General features: G+C 32.1%; 1 protein-coding gene, 1 non-coding gene and 1 pseudogene across 2 annotated transcripts; 2 read left to right on the top strand and 1 right to left on the bottom strand.

Moving 5' to 3' along the window:
• Positions 1-508: 508 nt before the first annotated feature.
• LOC113853335 lies at positions 509-615 on the top strand. The gene has a single exon (XR_003502508.1). It is a non-coding gene; the product is annotated as a small nucleolar RNA R71 (small nucleolar RNA).
• A 4,553-nt stretch (positions 616-5,168) lies between these two features.
• On the top strand, positions 5,169-8,374 carry LOC113852074 (annotated as a pseudogene).
• A 1,087-nt stretch (positions 8,375-9,461) lies between these two features.
• On the bottom strand, positions 9,462-20,809 carry LOC113852073 (glutamate decarboxylase 4-like). The gene is made up of 8 exons (XM_027482330.1): positions 20,679-20,809; positions 20,230-20,434; positions 19,352-19,552; positions 18,133-18,347; positions 17,763-18,016; positions 17,253-17,305; positions 16,737-17,129; positions 9,462-10,034 (listed from the first exon to the last, which is right to left on the bottom strand). The coding sequence occupies exons 1-8, from the start codon at positions 20,759-20,761 to the stop codon at positions 9,462-9,464; spliced, it is 1,977 nt and encodes a 658-aa protein (XP_027338131.1). The 5' UTR covers positions 20,762-20,809.

Genomic DNA, 20,809 nt, shown 5'->3' with positions numbered 1-20,809 from the left:
TGGTGGATGTGAAGCTTGTTGAAATCCTGGGAGTGTGTTGTTCCACATTGGCTGTTGGTTGTTGTTCCATGGTTGGTTTGCATAGTTCCTCCAACCCGGATTATTCATGCCATTATAATTTTGGTACGGTGGTCTGTTTCCTATCACATTGGCATGTTCTTCCTGAGTAGCTCGACACTCATGATTAAGGTGGCCTCCTCCGCAAATATCACATCTCATTATCGGAGCAACTTGATGGTTAACAGATAGACCATCAATCTTCTTCCCTAAGGCTTCCACTTGCATTGCCAAGGATGTTACTGCATCAAGACTATAGATCCCCGCAGATTTCGCAGGTTTGGATCGAGTTGAGCTCCACTGATAGCTGTTCATTGCCATTTCTTCAAATAGTTCTTGTGCAGCCCTTGGTGTCTTGCTATTCAAAGTGCCCCCAGCTGCAGCATCTATCATTTGTCTTGTGGCTGGGTTTAATCCATTGTAGAAGGTCTGCACTTGAAGCCAGTCCGGAATCCCATGATGTGGGCATTTCCGCAACAATTCCTTGAACCTCTCCCACGTATCATATAACGTCTCTGTCTCTAACTGGTAGAAGGAAGAGATATCATTCCTCATCTTGGCAGTTTTCATGGGAGGAAAATATTTTGCCAAGAATTTTTCTGCCATAGCCTCCCATGAAGTGATAGATCCTCGCGGGAGAGAGTTCAACCATTGCTTTGCTCTGCTCCTGAGAGAAAATGGGAATAGCCTCAAGCAGATTGCATCATCAGTAGCTCCATTAATCTTGAAAGTATCACAAATCTCTAGAAAATTTGCAATGTGAGCATTGGGGTCTTCATCTTGTAATCCATCAAATTGGACAAACTGCTGAACCATCTGAATAATATTGGGCTTTATTTCAAAATTTCCTTGCACATCCGGACGAACAATGCTAGATTCTGTCCCAGTTAATGATGCACGAGCATAATCAGACATGGTCCTTGGTTGATCTTCGTTGTTTGCCATTCCTTCCATGGGTGTTTGTGCGTTTTCCCTCTGTACTAGCAGTCGTCTCTCTTTCCGAATTTTTCGCAAAGTTCTTTCGTTCTCTGGGTCAAATTCAAATAGTTCTTCAGACAGTGCAGTAGAACGGGTTCTGATCATACACCAGAAAAATCAGCTCCTAAAAAGAATGAAAGCAAAATAGATAAGTTAATTCAAGACTAAAGAAATAAATAAAATTAGTAAATACGTAATAAAGGGAATCCTAATTAAACAGTCCCTGGCAACGGCGCCAAAAACTTGGTGTGTAAAAACTGATCACTGGGCAAGTGTACCCGTTGTCGAAATAATATTATTAAAATTAAAATTAAAGTACCAAGTGTCGTATCCACAGGGACTGTTATTAAGAACTTTTCCTTAATTGCGTAATTGTTAATAAATATGAGAAATAAACCTTGTTGATGAAATTGCTAAAAGTAAAAGAATAATAAATTAAAAGGAACAGATATTCTAGTGAAATTAAATTATAAAAAATTATGACTAAAGGTATTCAATGTAAAAAGGCAAGTATCTAGACTGTAAATCCCCCTAAGTGTCCAAATAACTGAAATTCTTCTTCAACTACTTAGTTCCAAACCCTTATCGCTGCAGGAAATTCCAAATTAAATCAATACCTTTCTCAAGGATAATGATTCCTAACCCTCAGTTGATTAATCGGAATCTCTTCCTTAATTAATACCCCTAGGCTGCATTAAGTTCATTATGAATTCCATAATTAGAGTTAATCTTAATACAGAAAACTCACGTCTTTCTATCTCTAGAAATACATTCAAGTCTTTTTAATTGAGCAATGTTAAATTCATGCAAGAATTTTACTCAAATTCAAACAAGAAAACAAGATAGAAGAAAATTGATACTACTCAATTAAACCCAAGAGAAAGGAACATGAAATAGCATTAGAAGAATTCCAGAAAATTTGGTCAATTAGGATTCATTACGTCTAGATACTCAAAGAAAAGTTAGAACCTAAACATCTTGAAATTAAAATTACAAAAGAGATGAATTAAAACGCTTGATCCTATCCTCCTGCCGTCTCTGAGTCTTTCGTCTCCAAAAACTGCCTCCTTTAGGTTTGAGTTCAGTTCTCCTTTTATAGAAATTATCCTAGGGTTAATTTTCTCGCAAAAGTTAAAATTCTGATGCGCGTAAAAGTACACGCCCAAGTACACGGCCATGTACTTGGCCGTGTACATCTCTGTCTTCTAATAGGTGTCCTTCAAATCTCTCCTGACAAGTACACGCTCATGTACACGGCCGTGTATCTGGCCGTGTACATCTCTGGTCTGTGATACTTGGCCTTCACAATCTTTGTACGAAGTACACGCTTATATACATGGTTATGCACATTGACCGTGTATATCTCTGGCCCAAATGATGCATTCCTTGACAACACCAGTGATGTACACGCTCATATACACGGGAGTGTATCTTCCCGTGTATATCTCTGGCTGGATATTTCCTTGTTCATTGCATTCCAATGAGATACACGACCATATACACGGGCGTGTATCTTCCCGTGTATATCTCTGGATTCTTTTTCTTCAATTCTTGACATCTTTAAGGTTTTCATATCCTTGATCCTTTTTCCTGAAATATAAATAAAATGAGATTAATTATAATAATATCTATCAATGAATAGCTTAAAAACTCTCAATTATCATAATATAGGACTAAGTCTTTAGAGCATTTATCAATCACTGATGATTGCCCTGGCACTCCGAACCTGCAAAAAATATGTGATCTGACAAAATCTACAACCACATGAGAATCATTAGTCCGGGTGGCCTTAGCCTCCACCCACTTCAAGACATAATCAACAGCTAGCAGAATATAAACAAAACCAAATGAGACAGGAAATGGACCCATATAATCAACACCCCAAACATCAAATATCTCACAAAATAGCAAAGGTTGTTGAGGCATCTCATTCCTACAGAAAATAGTACCTGCCTTCTGACACTTTTCACAATTTTTACAATAAGCATAGGAATCGTGAAATAATGTGGGCCAGTAAAAACCTACATCTAAGACTTTCCTAGCGGTGTGTTGCAGTCCAAAGTGACAACCACAAGCGAGCATATGACAGAAATGCAAAATGGACGGAATCTCAAGCTCATGCACACAACGCCTAATAATTTGATCACTACACATGTGCCATAAATAAGGATCATTTCATACATAATATTTAGCCTCACTTCTAAATTTATTTATCTAATGCTTTTTAAAGTAAATAGGCAACTAAGAAGCGACTAGATAGTTAACCAAATCAACATACCATGGATCCTCACCTCTTAGCTCTAAAAGCTACTTATCTGGGAAGGTCTCATGGATGGGTAAAGGCTCCAAAGTTTGTGGAATCCTACTAAGGTGGTCTGATACTAAGTTCTTAGCTCCACTCTTGTCTCTAATCTCTATGTCGAACTCTTGCAACAGTAACATCCACCTGATGAGCCTAGGTTTTGCATTTGGCTTCTTCAGTAGGAACTTCAAGGCTGCATGATCAGAAAAAATAGTTACTTTAGTTCCTAACAAATAAGCACGAAATTTATCTAAAGAAAAAATAATGGCTAAAAGCTCTTTCTCTGTGGTGGTGTAATTAGCCTATGCAGAGTTTAGGGTCCGAGAAGCATATGCTATGGCATGAGGAATATGGGAACTTCAAGGCTGCATGATAAAAAAAAAATAGTTACTTTAGTTCCTAACAAATAAGCATGAAATTTATCTAAAGAAAAAATAATGGCTAAAAGCTTCTTCTCTGTGGTGGTGTAATTAGCCTATGCAGAGTCTAGGTTCCGAGAGGCATATGCTATGGCATGAGGAATCTTCCTGACCCTCTGGGAAAGAACAGCTCCAACTGCAAAGTTCAATGCATCACACATGAGCTCAAATGAGTACTCCCAGTTTGGCGGTTGAAGAACAGGAGCAGAAATCAAATGCCGCTTCAACTGGTCAAAAGCTCTCTTACAGTCATCATCAAACTGGAAGTCTATGTCCTTCTGTAGTAGCTTGGAAAGTGGAAGGGTAATTTTGCTGAAGTCCTTGATAAATCGCCTGTAAAAACCCGCATATCTAAGAAAAGAACGCACTTTTTGCACGCATGTGGGGTAAGGTAAAGAGGTAATAACATCAATCTTAGACCTATCAACAACAATACCTTCACTAGAAATAACGTGTCCTAAGACTACACCTTGTTTAACCATAAAATGACATTTTTCAAAATTTAAAACAAAGTGAGACTCAATATATCTATGCAGTACCTTAGCCAAGCATGCATCAAATGAAGTGCGATAAACCGTAAAATCATCCATGAAGACTTCCATGCAGTTCTCTAGAAAATTAGAGAAGATACTTACCATGCACCTCTGAAATGTACCTGGGACATTGCATAAGTCAAAAGGCATCCTTCGGTATACAAATGTGCTAAATGGACAGGTGAAAGTTGTCTTCTCTTGATCTTCAGGTGCTATATGGATATGGAAATAACCCAAAAAATTATCAAGGAAATAGTAGTGTGATTGACCTGCTAATCTCTCCAGCATTTGATCAATGAAGGACAATGGAAAATGGTCCTTCCTGGTAGCTTGGTTCAGCTTCCTATAGTCTATGCAGACTCTCCAGCTATTCTACACTCTTGTAGGAACCAGCTCCTCCTTTGAGTTCTTCACCACTGTTATTCCAGTCTTCTTCGAAACCACTTGCACCGGGCTCACCTACTTGCTATCTGAAATCGAATAAATTATTCCAGCAGCTAAAAGCTTGTTGACTTCTTTCTTGACTACATCTAAAATCAAAGGATTCAGTCACCTTTAGGGTTGCCTCACTGGTTTCACTCCCTCCTCGAACCGAATTCTGTGCATGCATGTAGAAGGGCTAATCCTAGGTATGTCTGCCAATGTCCAGCCTATAGTAAGACCGAAACTATTTGGCTTAGAATTCTATTTCTAGCTTAGTTTTATGTTCTCAAAGTGATTCAGACCAAAACTTTAAATTCAAGTGCCCACTATATACACCATGTCATTTTAGTTTTAATTAAGTCTAAATTCTAACTTAGCTTGTATTTTTTTAATATCTAATATTCTTAAAAAAAAAAGTATTCTCTATATTCTGTTTTATTCTCTTATGGGTCATGTATGAATTGCCAACTCAAATGCCCTAATTCTAAGAAACATAAGGAGAATAAGGTTGACTTACCAAAGGTAAAGTGAAAAAATAGCATCAACAACCAAGTCCATTAAATTTCTTACGCAAATAGCAAACAAGAAAGAGTATATTGCATAGGAAACCTAAACCAAAGCAAGACATATGTTGGTCAAATGTTATCTTTGTAGCTGCAATTTATTTAAAGGAGATTAAGTGCATGATGTCATAAAAATCAGTTCGTGACAGTGATGCAATTTGATAATGATTAGTTTGATTTTGGTGGCCATTTAATGAACCCAAAAATGATTTTTGTAAATTGATATTATATCTTGAATGAGTTTTGAAGATTAGCAGTGCTGTAAAAAAAATTATAAAAACAAGAAGACAAGATAGTATCTTGGTGTGTGATCCAGTACCATTAAAATTTTTTTACGGATACCGTACTCAAAAAATTAGATCAATAAAAAGAAAATACATAACAAATTATAAAAAATATATACTATTATAAATAATTTATTTAAAATTATATTATTTATTTTTTGGTCTTGACAAATATTTAAAAATTTTAATATAAGACACAATCCTTGTCCATCGTTACTCTGCATGTGCAATCGCCTGGTCATTTCTTCTCTGACTATGTAAGCTCGTCTCATTTCTAGTTTTGAAATAGGATTAACCCTAAACAGAAGATAAGTCCTTTCCAGCACGAGGAACCTTATAGCAATTAGAAAAATGCGGCTTTGGATCTGTCATCAACAATGAATCCTGTCTTATCAGAGCATTGGTTCCAGTGTCGGAGAAGTGGATTTAAAGCTGAGTTGAGAACTAGCGACTAGTGTTGAAAGATGGGATTGTTTACTTGGCCACCTCTTTTTTCCTTGTCCTAACAAATTATGAACTAAGGAAAACTCCTTTTCCAGCTCTGCAATGCAAGATCGACTCGTTGCTGCTCTACTGTGTAAGATCACCTCGTCACTAATAGATTATGAACTAAGGATTTATTTTTGCATTTCAATCGTGCCCAGTTCTTGCTCAAAGACCTAACTGCTCTTCTTTCTCTGTGCAATCGCTAGGGTTTCGAAATGTCAATGGATGGAGTAGAAGGACGACAAGCAGAAGGACGTGGGAACGAATCTAGTAAGTTAATTTCAAAGTCAAACTTGAGTAAATTCATGATCTATTTCTGCTTCCCTTCACTCATTAATCTATGCTCATTTACGTACTTGAGACTCCCGATATGTATTTCAAAATATCGCCATTTGTGGATGGCTAAAACCACTACCATGTGTTCCTTTTTGTATATTAACTCGCTACAATTTCTTCTTGCTGAAACCTTAATCATGTAATAGATAATGAAACAACTAATATGTGCATTCTAAGGTTTCTGCAGATAAGTAGTAATCATTACTTTTCTTTAAGCTTTTGAATTCTATTGTGACTGAGTCTGACAGAAAAAATTATTTTAATTTTCAAAATACAGTATTTATTTGTATGAGATCCTATAAGGTATTTGTCCTAGTGATAAGAAAAATACCAGCTCCTACAAGATGATTGTCCTTGATCATTTTTGTCCCAATGATAAGAAAAATATCAGCTCCTTCAAGATGATTGTCCTTGATCATTGTATAAGTATCTTGAGTTTCATAATCTATATTGAACAAGACAATGACCAGATAATATTAGATAATGTTATGAGTCAAAGTTAGTGATATATGAATTGCATTGTTTATTTATCTATTGCCGCAAATGTTGCTAATATTTAAGATTAAATACTTTAATTTGGTTCACTAGATTTAGTGTTGAGTGTTTCCTTGTTTAAATTTTCTTAAAGGTGAGATAGGTGGGAGACTTTTCCTTATTGTTATTGTCATCCCCTTCCTCCCCTTTAGGACTTGAAGTTGTATATCTATTCCAAGTCTGACTTGACATCTTTTGAGCAAAGCAAATTATATAAGCTTAGAAAATTCACTCAGAATAAGAGGATACTAAACATCTTTTTAGTCATTTTAATAGGGGGAGAAATATGCACCCTTGTAATCAGGAATCAGGATTTGACATGTAAAGAGAAAATGGTTTGCTATGTAGGTATTTGATGGACATGGAAGGAAGATTGCTGCACAATTTGTTTATGATCATCTCCCATGATTGATTGTTGAGGATGTTGACTTTCCTTTGGAACTTGATAAGGTTGTCACAGGGTCATTTTTGGAGACTGATGCAGAGTTTGCAAGAACATGTTTTATCGAGTCTTCCTTGTCTTCTAGTACAACTGCACTCACAGCAAATATATTTGGAAGTTGAATGCTTGTCTATACTGCTTTTTGGTCTTTATAACCACAACATAATCTTCACAACTCATATTTGTAAAATGACACACTAACCTTGAAGTTAGATGCAATGCCTAATAGCGCACAAGTTGTATAAAGATTAACTCATAGCATTTAGCTGAATTGTTTTGAATGGACATTTGATGAAGCTATTTCAGTACTTTAAATCAGAATTTCATTATCTTGTGTATAGGACTTTACTTGTAGCTAATGTAGGAGACTGTCATGCTGTTTTGTCACGTGGTGGAAGGGCCATCAGAATGTCCATAGATCATAGGCCATTATGTAGTAAAGAAAGAATGTGAATTTTGTCTCTGGGTTGATTCATTGATGATGATTACCTTAATGCGCACTTGAAGGAATGAAGGAGATGAGCGGAAAGGGTGGACCATTAAGTGCTGAGCCTGAACACAAATTGATGACATTGACCAAGGAAGATGAGTTTTTGATAATTGGCAGTGATAGTATATAGGATTTTTTTTCACAGCCAAAATGTTGTAGACTTTGCTAGAAGGAAGCTTCAAGAGCACAATGATGTGAAACAGTGTTGCAAGGAGATAACAGGGGAAGCAATAAAGAGAGGAGCAACAAAAAACTTGACAATTGTTATGATATATTTTAACCAGATCTCCCATTTTCAGTGGTTGTAGAAAGGCCTAAATTTAGAAGAAACATATATGGTGAGGGACTTCAAAATATTAAATGCTTGCTATAAGGATAGACCATTCTTGTCTGCAAGACATTATTTTTTTGGGCTAAGACTATGTACATAAATTCATCTATCACATTGAAAATAAGTGCTTTATTGCTTCCTCTTGTCACTTATCCTTGAGGAAAGAACACACTAAAATGCCAAATTCTAATAAAATTATTACTCAATGAATTAGAAAAACATAATAAGAAAAATGAAATAGTGAAGATTGTCTCCAATTCAATTAAGTAGCAAAACATCTTATATTACCTCTATGTTATATCCACTTTTTCCCATTTTCTTTATCAAACTTGCAACCCAAATTTCACAATAAATGTTTGAAATAACAAATACATTACTGACAATTATTTAAAGAAAAAATATGTAAAATTATTTTATTTATAACATACAAGCCATCTTTTTGCACACTTAATTTATGTGGTATTACAACTCTAAACTTTGATATAGTTGATCTCGGTGTCATGTCAGAGTCATAAAATGACTTGTGCCTAAATAGTTGTTGCATATATATAGCCTGCAAGAAACAAATATAACATAACTTAAATAGTCTCTATAACAATTTAACAATTCTTTAAAAAATAATTAGTACAAACGAGTAAAAAATATATTGTAGAAAAATATTTACCAAAATCTTTACACTCTCCATCCTTAAAGGGTCAGGGTAAGAGTCTAAATAAATAATCTCTTTAGATAAAAAAAGTCCACCACAAGCAAGAACCAATGTTTGTTGTCGTTATTAATCGGTACATATATCTAATATTTAACAAACTTTTGAAAAAAATATAAAGAGAACGATTAGGTAACAATTATGAAGGTTAAATTTTATCCCATTGTTAAAACCCATTTTACCTTCGAAAGTGTCAATTTTTTCCATGTATGACTCCTGGTAATAACTTCTAATTTGATCTGGGGTGTAGACCATGTGAGCACATATTGCTACAATGAAATATTTGAAATAAGACAAAATTATATATTTATAAAGCCATTAGAATTGCTATATTTGAAATAGGATGATATAAATCACAAAACATTAGAATTGTCAAAATAGGTTCCGAGTATGTTGACTTAAAATCAGAAATTAATTCATTATATCGGTATTCATTCACAACTCTCTCAAAATTAAGCATGAAATTAATTAGACTATTCTTGCTTTGAACATACCTCTTGATGAAGGAATTAATACCTTCACAAATTGAGGTAGTTCTAATACTAGCAAAAAGTTTGTCTCGCATGTATGCACTAGCCTATATATACTTCACGTCATACATTTTCTTCACCCACTTGTTGTTTACAACATCATATTTCTCCATGATCCTTATCCACTCAACCTCAAACTTGTCATGACTAAAGTTAGCATAAATCAAGGAGTTAAACTCTTCCAAAAATTTTGGATTCTTTACATTCTCAATGGCATTTTGTTGGATATGCCATGAATATAGTTGATGCAAACAATTTGGGAATACAACCTTAATAGCTTCTCGTATTGCCCCATCTCCATCTATGACAACTGCATTAGGGTGTTTGCAAAACATTAACTCAAAAAAGGACTCCAAAATCCACTTGTATGTCTCAATTGTCTCATCTGAAACCAATGCACAACCAAAAATTGTAGTTTGTCCGTGGTGATTGTACCTACAAAAAATAACCAATGGCTTGTTGTACTTGTTCTTCTTGTAGGTACTATCAAAAGCCATAACATCTCCAAATACTTGATAATCAAAGCGACTCCCACCATTTGACCAAAACAAGTGCTCTGGTCGTCCATCAACTGTTTTAGTATGCTTAAAGAAACACAAGGGATCATTCTCGGTCTTGGACTACAAATAGGATAATGCAGCAACTACATCACCATCTTTTACTCTACCCTTTTTTTGCTTATCAATGTGATTGTATAGGTCTTTCTTTAGAAAACTAACTCCCGCATGTCCACCATTTTGTCCCATCATCTAACCAATTATATTGCATGTTCTAACAACATGCAATTGTAGGCTATCAATTTGGGCTTTATCACCATCACTCATGCCTCGATATTTAGGCATCATGTGTACAAATTTTAGTGACGTTAACTTATAGTTGTGGATCTCCTTAAAATTTACAACTTTCTATTTACCAGATGGGCAATGAAGACTAATATGCATCATGGCTTCACAGAGCACTCGAGTGATATAGGCTCTTTAGTACTTTAATCCTTCCTCTCACGGTGTTTCTTGTGTCTCTCACTCGCTTTATTATAAAGTAATTGACGTGAGATAATATTACATTTTCTATCACAATAAACATCATCTTTTCTTGTCTCAAAATCCAAACAATGAGCATACTTATCATAAAAATCACATGCTTCCTTTTCAAAATCAAATTAAAGGCCTAACATATCATTAGTTGTCAATTTTGTTATTTTCTTGCAAGTATCATCACAAAAATGCTTGTCATTATAATCCTTCACACAAGCAGAATTATCATAATCCAAATTATTAAAATGTTTGTCATCATTCCAATCACCATCATCATTCAACTTAACACGATCATCTTCACTTAGTAAGGCCATTTTATATAATCTATTAAAAATAATACAAAAAATTAATATGGTAAAATAATAAAATATGTCAGATAATAAATACTCTAAAAGCTCAACTCATTTAGATATAAATTATCTTGTTTGGACTGATAGCTTTCTTCATCTTTTTCACATTTTCTTGAATAATTAATTGCAACCAATGTCAATTTTTTTACAAACTACCTCACAATAATTGAAACAATACAAAGGTATAATGCAAAGTTTAAGATTTTGTACGATTAACCTTATGAAAATAGTGTATCGAATATCGTTATCTTGCATTAAAACTTCCAAAATAACTAATCATGTTTTAAAAACTCATTTAGAAAATTTGAATGCGAAAATATTTTAGAAAATGAAAGAAAGTAAAATAAAATAAAATAAAATGAGATTTGATGAGATGTATCGGAGTGAAGGCAATTGGCTCCTATACTCTTGTACAAATATTCATACAACAGCCTTAAGAATAAAAAAAATGAGAGAAAATGTTTGTGTCTTCCGAGGTATAGATTGAAGAATCATAGTGATTGGTCTTATGGGTGTGAACCCATGTTTGATGTTAATTGCAATAGAGATAAGTGTACTTTCTTAAAGATAAGGGGTGTTGAGCTTTATGGTTATGATAATCATTATGTTGAAGTTAGTAACTATAGTACTTGTGAAAAGTTAGTAAGGGGTTTTAGCATTCATATGGAGAGAAAAAAGGGTTTTATAGGTGCTATACCAAATCACAATTGCTCAATAGACGACACACACCGATGTTCTGTGGAACAACGTATTTGAAATTGCTTAAAAGTAACTTCTCTCAAAAAATCTGCCATTGACACTATGTATGAACATGTTTGTTTAGTTCAACTACAAACTTTATAATAAAGCACATGCAAGCCATTTTGTGAAGGTTTTTTTGTGGTTTGCAACCACACTTAGAGGTCTTGAAATGGTTTGTATTTCTATTATTTGGTGTTTTCTAATTAGGACCAGCTAAAAGTCTAGTGCAGATCAACAAAGGTATCATCTTACAGCAACAAGATTTAGAAAATTTAGCTACTTTAAGCTAAAAAGGGCAACAAATTAAAAGATTGGAAGAGGTGGAGGTGGGCTTATGTACAAAGGTCTATTGTCAGATCAAAGACATGCACTAGTGAAGAGGCTTTACAATGCTAAACAAGGAGAAGGGGAGTTTCTTGCTGAAGTGGGCATTTGGAAGGCTTAACCATATAAACTTGATTGAAATGTGGGGATATTGTGCTGAGGATAAGCATAGGTGATAGACGATGCTGAGTCGCTATCAAAATAGTTAAGTTTTCTAAAGATTTTGTAGTATAGAGCCAAACCTAGGTCGATTCACGAAGACAAATTCTCAGTCAAATTAAATTTTAGGTTTTCTTTTAAAAAATGCAAATAAGGTTTTTGGAATTTTGAAAATTGCAAATTAATCAAATTGAATTACAAACAGACTAAAATTGATTAAAAATAAATTAAGAAACATCAATCCACATAATACTAAATGCATGTAACTCCGGCTATCACAGTATCTAAATATTTAAATCTGCCTTTGAACAATCACCCAATTCAATTATTAATTCAATCAAATAACATAATTGAACATAGTTACAAATTAAATCAAATAATTATTTAACCTAATTTGCTTTAATTATTAAATTAGAGCATCAATTGAGTCCTAATCTGAATTCTAACAACAAAAATTTAATCACAATCGAAATACACAATTCTGAGATTAGAGAGAAAAAGAGAACAAACTTGGAGTAATTTAGCGCAGAACTCAAGTCGTAATTATAGCATTTGGATTCTGTAGATTGAACAATAGGTTTAGCCTTCTATCGAAGCACTTAACCCATGTGAGAATGAGAAGAGAATGAGAGTATTTGAGAGAAAGTAAAAATAAGGATTTTTATTTCAGCCAAATTTCAAAAAATCAAAGTGTCTAATCGCATCCCCTAAATCAGAACCTTATTAGTCTATTTATAAGCTTTGATTAGGGTAAACTAAAATGCTAAAATTCGAGCCTTAATGATAACTACAAGCCAAATACAATTATCTAATAACAAAGGGTTTAAATGCAATCTCGCAACAATATTCAGCAACTCTACCTCAACTTTAAAAAATTATAAATAATTGAAATTAACTCTAAATCTAGTGATTCATATATGCATGTTGAAGCCTTGGATGTGTAGAATCTAATGCAATTGGAATAATCCAAAAATGATATCTATAGAAAAAGTTATGGCCGAAAGAGTAGTCAAAGATTAGAATTACTGAAAAATACAAAATTAAAGCATTTATTTGTAATAAGCCTAATTTATTCCAATAAGTAAAAAATGGTAAAATATCTAAAAATAAAGCATATTAAAAGTGTTTATAAACTAAAATAAAACTATAAAAATAAACTTAAAATATGTCACATCAACAAGTTATTGATGTATGAGTATATGGAAAATGGTTCTTTGGCTGAAAACCTCTCATCTAATACTCTTGATTGGAGTAATAGATATAAAATTGGTCTTGGTATGGCAAGAGTTCTCATATCTACATGAGCAATGCTTGGAATGGATTTTACATTGTTATAAAGCCACAAGACATACTCCCAGATTCAACCTATCAACCCAAATTAGTAGATTTTGGATTGTCTAAGCTCCTCAACAAAAATAACCACAACAATTCAAGCATCTTTATGATCAGACGAACAAGAGGTTATATGGTAACAAGAAATTCTAACCACAACACACCTCCATGATATAATAATAAAGTGAAAACAAATTGAAAGAAGAAAAAACAAGGACAATATCAAAATAATAACAAGAAACACTAGTTAAACCATTGTATAATTGCAGCCTTGATATTTCTTGGTAACTTTCTAATGATAAAATTGCCAAAACTCTTTTCTTAATGGCCTTTGCCAAAACTCCCAAAACGTCACGGTGATTCAAATTAGATCAAGAAAGAAAATTCTACCTCAAGTGTGAGAGTGAACTCAGATGAAAACAAATTCGAGTAACCACAGGCACCTGCAAACAAAAGAAAGAAAAATGAAATTTCTGACAAAAATAGGAGAATGAATACAATCAAAAGAGAAGACAGAACAAATATAGCTAACAAAAGTTTGGGATTTCTAAAGAAAATAGAAGAATGAATACAAAGCAGCAGTGAAGAGTGACACTATGAGTAAGAAACAGACTGACCTCGCTAGTGGAATTAATGATGTGAAGAGATCTCAACTGGAAGACTGTGGAAGAAATTAGACTTATGAACAAGAGATAGAACCTGATGAATGCGTTTCCTTTTTCGATCTTTTTGTTTGCAGTTTCTGCAACTTCCCCCGGGTGAAAGATCAATCAATTGGTTCGCTCAATCTGGAATGGAACTAGATAATATGAAATGGGCTTTCAACCAAGATAAGAAAATGAAGGTGCTTGACAGAGAAAGACATGAGGCAAAACACAGAACAACAAGAAAAAAGACGAAGTAACTGTTACAAAATAAATTTAAATTTTATTTTTAATTAATAATATTGTTGAGGGACTAATTAATAAATAAAATAAAATAATAAGATATAATAATTTATTATTAAATAAATTTATTAGTTATGTACATGTTTAAATATTATTGGTTAAAAAATTTTCTGTACCATACCCTAAAAATTTTTAAGAGTATCACAAAATTTACCCTTTTTTTTTTTTAACTAAAGGGAATAAAGAGAGAATCAAGACGCATGAATTTATCAACTAGAAGCATAAGAACCACTCATTTTTCATGGTACAACCATATCAAAAGGCAATGCAAGTCTTCATTTATTCTTATATTGATCTTTATATTGCTATTAACCTAAATGTTATGAAGTTATAAATTAAGAAAGAATTTTGTGCCGATATTTAAGATTACTCATTTGAAATCAAAGCAAGAAAAATACCAACATTATGTTGATCGAAAGGGGTGAAGAAGCAAATGGAACATAAAAAATGTATGGAAGGAAATCAATTAAAAAGTTGTTTCCACATTTTTTTCTAAAGATTTACTTTATTATTTTTAAGTTACAAAAAGTCCTTATTCAGTCCTTTCCCAACTTTTTGGAGTGATTTTGGCAGGGAGAAATCCCTGTAAAAGAGTGAGTGTACACGAACAAAAATCAGAAACTGATCTCCTTCATGAAAATGAGAATTTGATTATTTGAAAATGTGTAACACAAACTGAGAGATGCTTGAGTATGTGTTAGTTAATTAGAAAGATTTGTAAAATTTAGAAAAAAAAAATTGTTATTATTTTTTTAAATATTTTGTTTTGCTTTTAATATAACAAATTTTTATTAAGATAAATATAATTGTTTACAATAGAATTATTTTTATTTTTATTTTTATTTCTTAAACTTTTTAAAAAAAAATTGTTTTATTGTTTAAGTATATTTTATTTTAGCCTATACAAATTTATTTTAACTGTAGTATATTGTTTTGAATCATTTTAAAATATATCACATACTCTTGTTTACATATTACATAATTTTTTTTATAAAAGTATTATCTCTAATTTTAATTTTTTACTAATTTTTTATTTAAATAATTAAATTTTATATGTTAAGTGTATCCACGCATGTACGTGTGTATGTATACGCCGCGTACAAGTATGAAGGTATATATTTAGATGCAAATATATATGAAATATTTATTTGTATTTAAATTGATTATATTAATTATTTAAAACTAATTATATTATCCTATTAATGTTAACTAGTTACTTAGCTATAATAATTAAATAATTACTTAGCTAGCTGATTAGTTTCAAAAGCTGTCAGAAATAGTCATTGAGATTAATTAGCAATTTGTCAAGTTTGGAGTTACTCTACATGTGGAGTCTTGTGTAAAGTACGCATGGTTATATCATATCACTTAATTACCATTTGACTCAATGACATTAAGTTACGTTCTCTATCATTTCTTCGCCATCTTCTCTGGGGTTTGATCATTCTTTCACTGTTAAGATCATTATCTAATGCTTTTGTTGCTTTAATTTATAGAATTCTTAATTAAGTGCGATTTATATAAATGTTTTGATAATCATTTTTATGTTTTCCTGTCAATTCCTTGGGTTTGAAAATTTTGAGATCAGTGTTATATTTAGCAACTGAATATTTTGAACCCTGACTCATACTCATACCAACATGACCAAAAACAAATAAAATAATATTCTATATATCTTTATTTGTGTGTTTTTTTTTTTTTTTTTTCAATTTTACATCACTAGTTATGGCCCAAAATTAAAGTTTAACCTTGAATCTGTCTCTTTAATATAGATCAGCTATGATTTAATTTAAGTCTTTTAAATTTCTTTCTTCAAGTAATTTAATTATCTCAGTTTTAAAATTAAATAAATTTTATCTTTTATTAATTTTTTTACTTTAAAATGTAATTTTACTCAGTTTTTTATAAATTAAATTAATATAATATTTAAATTATCTTTTAAATCACACTAAACCACAGTATCAAACTACATTCACAAAAACTCATCAAACTCTGATCTCATATCCTATAAAATCATTTAGATTTTATCAAATTTTTACTAACTTTGTTTATTCTTAACTCTAATTATTTCATATCTCAAATTTATCATAAACCTGTAATGTTTGAATAATAATAACTTAAAATATAATAAAAGGATAAGATTAACTTAATTCTAAAAGTAAAAAAATAATTAACTCAAAAAAAATAATATAAAGAGACTTTAAATTATATACTAAGCAACGGGATACCGTTTTATGCGTCTCAAGACTCCACCGAAAGGACTTCATAGTTTAACGACTTTCCAAATAAAATACCCTCTTCTTGTCTAATTTCTGATTTTATAGATGATCAGTAGAAAAATCACACCACTCCTTTTTCTACTCATTAGGTAATTAATCCTACACAACCCAAATTTTGTTGATGAAAGATTTGACTTTGGAAGGGCTCTACAGTACCCCATTGCAACCCTTAGCCTTCTCTTCATCATGCATGTTGTTCATTTGGGCATTGAACTTTGGGGGAAGTTTGTGAAGCTCACGTAGAACATTTGTGATGTCAAGCAGAAGGTGTTGAACAAGTGTGCGAGAAAACTCGGCTCTAATCACAACACGAAGGACATTGATGTGCTCAGCATCGGGTGGCATTGAATAAGCGGGCACACACCAACCATGGCGACGTAACATGTTTGATATCTCAAACTCATCGTGTAAGCTTTTGTCCCTAAGACAAAATGCCACCACAGGAACTCCGTTGTCCTTTGAGAGTATGTTAAAGCATCCAGTTTTCTCCAATCCTTCCTTCAGCATAATGGCATTTTCTCTGCAATTTTCCATCACATTTCGATACCCCTGCGCAATTTAATTATATTGTGCGCAAAAATGTTATATTGATGCATGGTTCACTCATTTATTTTAAGGATTGTAGAACATATATGTACTGAGTTAAAATTTATATTTTTATCTTAAACTTACCTCTTGTCCCAGGCGAATCAGCTGATAATATTGAGCAATAATTTGACTAGAACCTGCATGTGTCAAGTTAAATGGTAAACTATATTTTAAGGTCAAACAAAAACAAAGGAGAAAAAGAAATTATTAGAGTAAATATATAATTTGAACTTGAAAGTGGATTATGTTTATTTTTTGTTCTTCAAAATTTTATTTCATACAATTTAATTCTCAAATATGTTATAATTTATTCATATTTTAGTCATTCTCTTAAAAAATTATAGACAAAATGAGAATAAAATATAAGTATAACTAATTAACATATTTAAAGAATAAATTATATATATTAACATTTCTAAAAATGAATTAGTCTCGCAAAAAAATCAAAATAAGAGTAAATTAATATGTTTAAAAATGAAAGTATATGTATAAAGCAAATTTTTAAAGATTAAGATAAATAAAATAATATTTTAAAAGACTAATTTATGCATTTACTTTGATTATCAATTAGAATGAGGGAAATGGTGTTGTGACCTTTGGAGAAATTGAGGGTAAAAGTGGGCTGGTCAGCACCAAGGTAATTGATATGGAAAACAAGGTCTTGAGGCAAGTCATTATTGCTCCTCCAAACAACCCAACCAATTCCAGCATAGACAAGACCATACTTATGACCACTAACATTGATGCTTTGCACCAAAGGGAGTCTGAAATCCCATTCAAGCTCTGGATATATGAAAGGAGCGATAAAGCCACCACTTGCGGCATCAACATGAATACATGTATCCCATCTACAAAACGGCACCTTATAATTCTAAAAAAAACTAGTTCTAGCCAGAAAGGTAAAAACTAAAAAGGAAATAGTCGATCCCATACATTAACTACCAAGTGGTGTTCAATTACTTACCCAGTTCTCTTGTTTTTCTGGAGCAGAAGGTCGTTTAAGAGCTTGACATCTTCGAACTCTCCATTATAAGTAGAACCCAATATTGCCACCACACAAATAGTGTTCTCATTCACCATCTCAACGGCTTTTGCAGGCTCCATCACATAGCACCCTTCCTTTACCTTCACCTCCTTCAACTCCACTTCAAAATACCTTGCAAATTTTTCCCAACATACCTATATTCCAAATGTAGCTCAGTTGTCAAGACATAGAAAGATTGTTCATGAGTTGTGACTTGAAATACTTTGAATACTGATATTAGTTTTCAGAAGTACTTCTAAGTCCTTGACTATTTTATTAGAATTAGAAAATTAATTTTATATTTTTATTAAAATATATATTTCAATATAAAATTATGATTGAAATTAATTTATAAGTGTTCAATTATATTTAATAATATAAAATAATTCTATTAAAATTAATTTTATTTAACTTCAAATAAACAGACTCGAAGTTTTGGGATGACAAAACAGGGAACCAACTTCTCAGGTACTGTAACCACAATCATTATTTATTTTATCCTTTTTTTTTTCTCTCACCCATTTTTGACAAATTTGTGGCTAATTTTTATGCTCTTGGGGTTTCATTTTATGTTTGCTCTTATTCTTTTTTTGCAGAGAAAATTTTAGTTTCTGTGTTTTTCTTTTGTGTATTTTAGTAATTATTATTTTTACCTTCCTAAATTTTGTTTTTATTTTACACTTTTTTATTTCTATATATCTTTCTCATCACACCACTGATTATGTTTATCACTTTTTTTTTCTTTTTCCTTGTCTATCTCTACAGACGTTTGTAAAAAAATATTTTTAATAATATAAAAACTTATAATTATCTATACATTAATAGTGGAGATAATTCAAGTTACCCTCCTAACAAATATTAGTGATAATTACGCCAAGACATTGTTATTATTTTTATGCATTAATGCTTATTTTTGAAAAGAAAATACATAATCATTCCTTAACTTTATATCCGAATCATATACACGGTATCTTCAATTAAAAGAAACAAAGAGGCGTGTCATTAAAGTGTATTTTTCGAATCAATGAGAATACAATGTATATACTGTTAAACTTAAGAGAGGTTAATGTCATTATCTTTAGCTACGTAGGATCTAATTATTTTTTTGCTGTATATATATATAATATAATATAATGTAAGAAGGAAGGTGGAGACATACGTGTACGTTAGAGCCTGTGACGATGTTGGGCCTGTCATAGGGTTTGCCATCAGCCTTGCGTTTGTTCTGCCACTTCTTCTTGAATGCAAGCCCAGCTAACATTATGGCCTCAGACGACCCAACAGTTCCTGCTCCAACTGCACTTTCATTTTCTCCAATTGGAACATTGAATAGACGTGCTATCATGTTCACGCACCGGTTCTGTTTGTAGGGTAAATTCAAAGGTAAATTTTGTGTTACCTTAAAAAAATTTTAAGTATCAAACAGGAAAGATTTTCAATTAATAATACTTAAACATATGTTTAAGTGATAAATATAATAATATATATATTTCTTATAACTTGATACATGTTTCTTTTTTATTGATATAATTTTTTGAGTATAGTATCTATAACAAAGTTTTAAAGTATTACAGCATACACCCTTAAAATAATCATCAATGACTTTCATTTGTTAGGATTTATTAGGACATGATACGTTTTTGAAAAAAAAAATTTGGGTGCAGCTCATAAATTGTTAATTCTATTCCTAATGTATTCATTATTATTTGAAAGCATTTTGAATTGAAAAATAATATGTGATCTTCTCCCAGTTATGCTTCTCTCTCTTCGTAGACTTAATTATTGCCTAATATAATAACTAGTAATTTACTCAAGTTTACTTGGACACCAAAGTAACTAATTTCTTATAACTACTTTAATAAATAATTTCTCTGTTAAAAAGAAAAAAAAAAGTAATTATCAATGAGACACATCATAAATGGCCTTCCAAAATAAAATATGGCCTGGGTGCGCCTATTCGTATATTCATATAGTTAAGTTAATCCTTATTGTATATATCATCATGTGTGCAAGAAAAGAGAGAAATTAAGTTAGTACGTGGAGTTCATTGGTAACAGGATACTCATCCATATTGATGTAGTTTTTGTTGATAGATTCCATAATGAGCTTGTTGCACTCTTCCTCCATGGCTGTGGTGACAAAGGAAGCCATATTCAACTTTGGATTCCCATCAAGCAGAAGCTCGTCGTGTATGTTTTGGTATACTACCTCCTTTTGTGTGGACCTCTCTGGCATCCTCAATCTATATCACCCAAAACCCTTTATTAATTACTCGCTTACATATATTGGATGCATACACAAAGAAGCAACTCAAGAGAGCTAAAAAACTATTAAAAATCACATTTAAATTGTCTATATTACAATTTATATTTTTGTTTGAGAAAATCTATACCAATGATAACAATTAAGTTTTACAATTAATCATTAATATATATATATATATATATATATATATATATGTGTGTATTCTTTTTACGGTTAATTACCTTGGAAGTGAATTTCTGCCAAAGTGAGAAGCCAAGTTAGTGAGAAAGAAGTGATCGGGGTTTGAAGCTTCTTGCAAAACCATGGCTAAGTGTTTTCTCTAGAGAGAAAAGGGATAGTGAAAATGGATAAA

Source organism: Abrus precatorius, unplaced genomic scaffold (genome assembly GCF_003935025.1).
Source record: "Abrus precatorius isolate BTA unplaced genomic scaffold, Abrus_2018 Scaffold10, whole genome shotgun sequence".
Taxonomy (NCBI): Eukaryota; Viridiplantae; Streptophyta; class Magnoliopsida; order Fabales; family Fabaceae; genus Abrus; species Abrus precatorius.
This window is presented reverse-complemented; position numbering and strand designations above follow the sequence as displayed.

Excerpts from the sequence above, each read along its gene's own strand:
- LOC113852073 (XM_027482330.1), bottom strand. The coding sequence starts at position 20,761 with ATGGTTTTGCAAGAAGCTTCAAACCCCGATCACTTCTTTCTCACTAAC. Across the intron at positions 18,348-19,351 it reads TCACAGGCTCTAACGTACAC|GTATGTTGGGAAAAATTTGC; the intron begins GTATGTCTCCAC and ends TTTGGAATATAG. Across the intron at positions 10,035-16,736 it reads AGGCTAAGGGTTGCAATGGG|TCCAAGACCGAGAATGATCC; the intron begins GTACTGTAGAGC and ends TCCTATTTGTAG.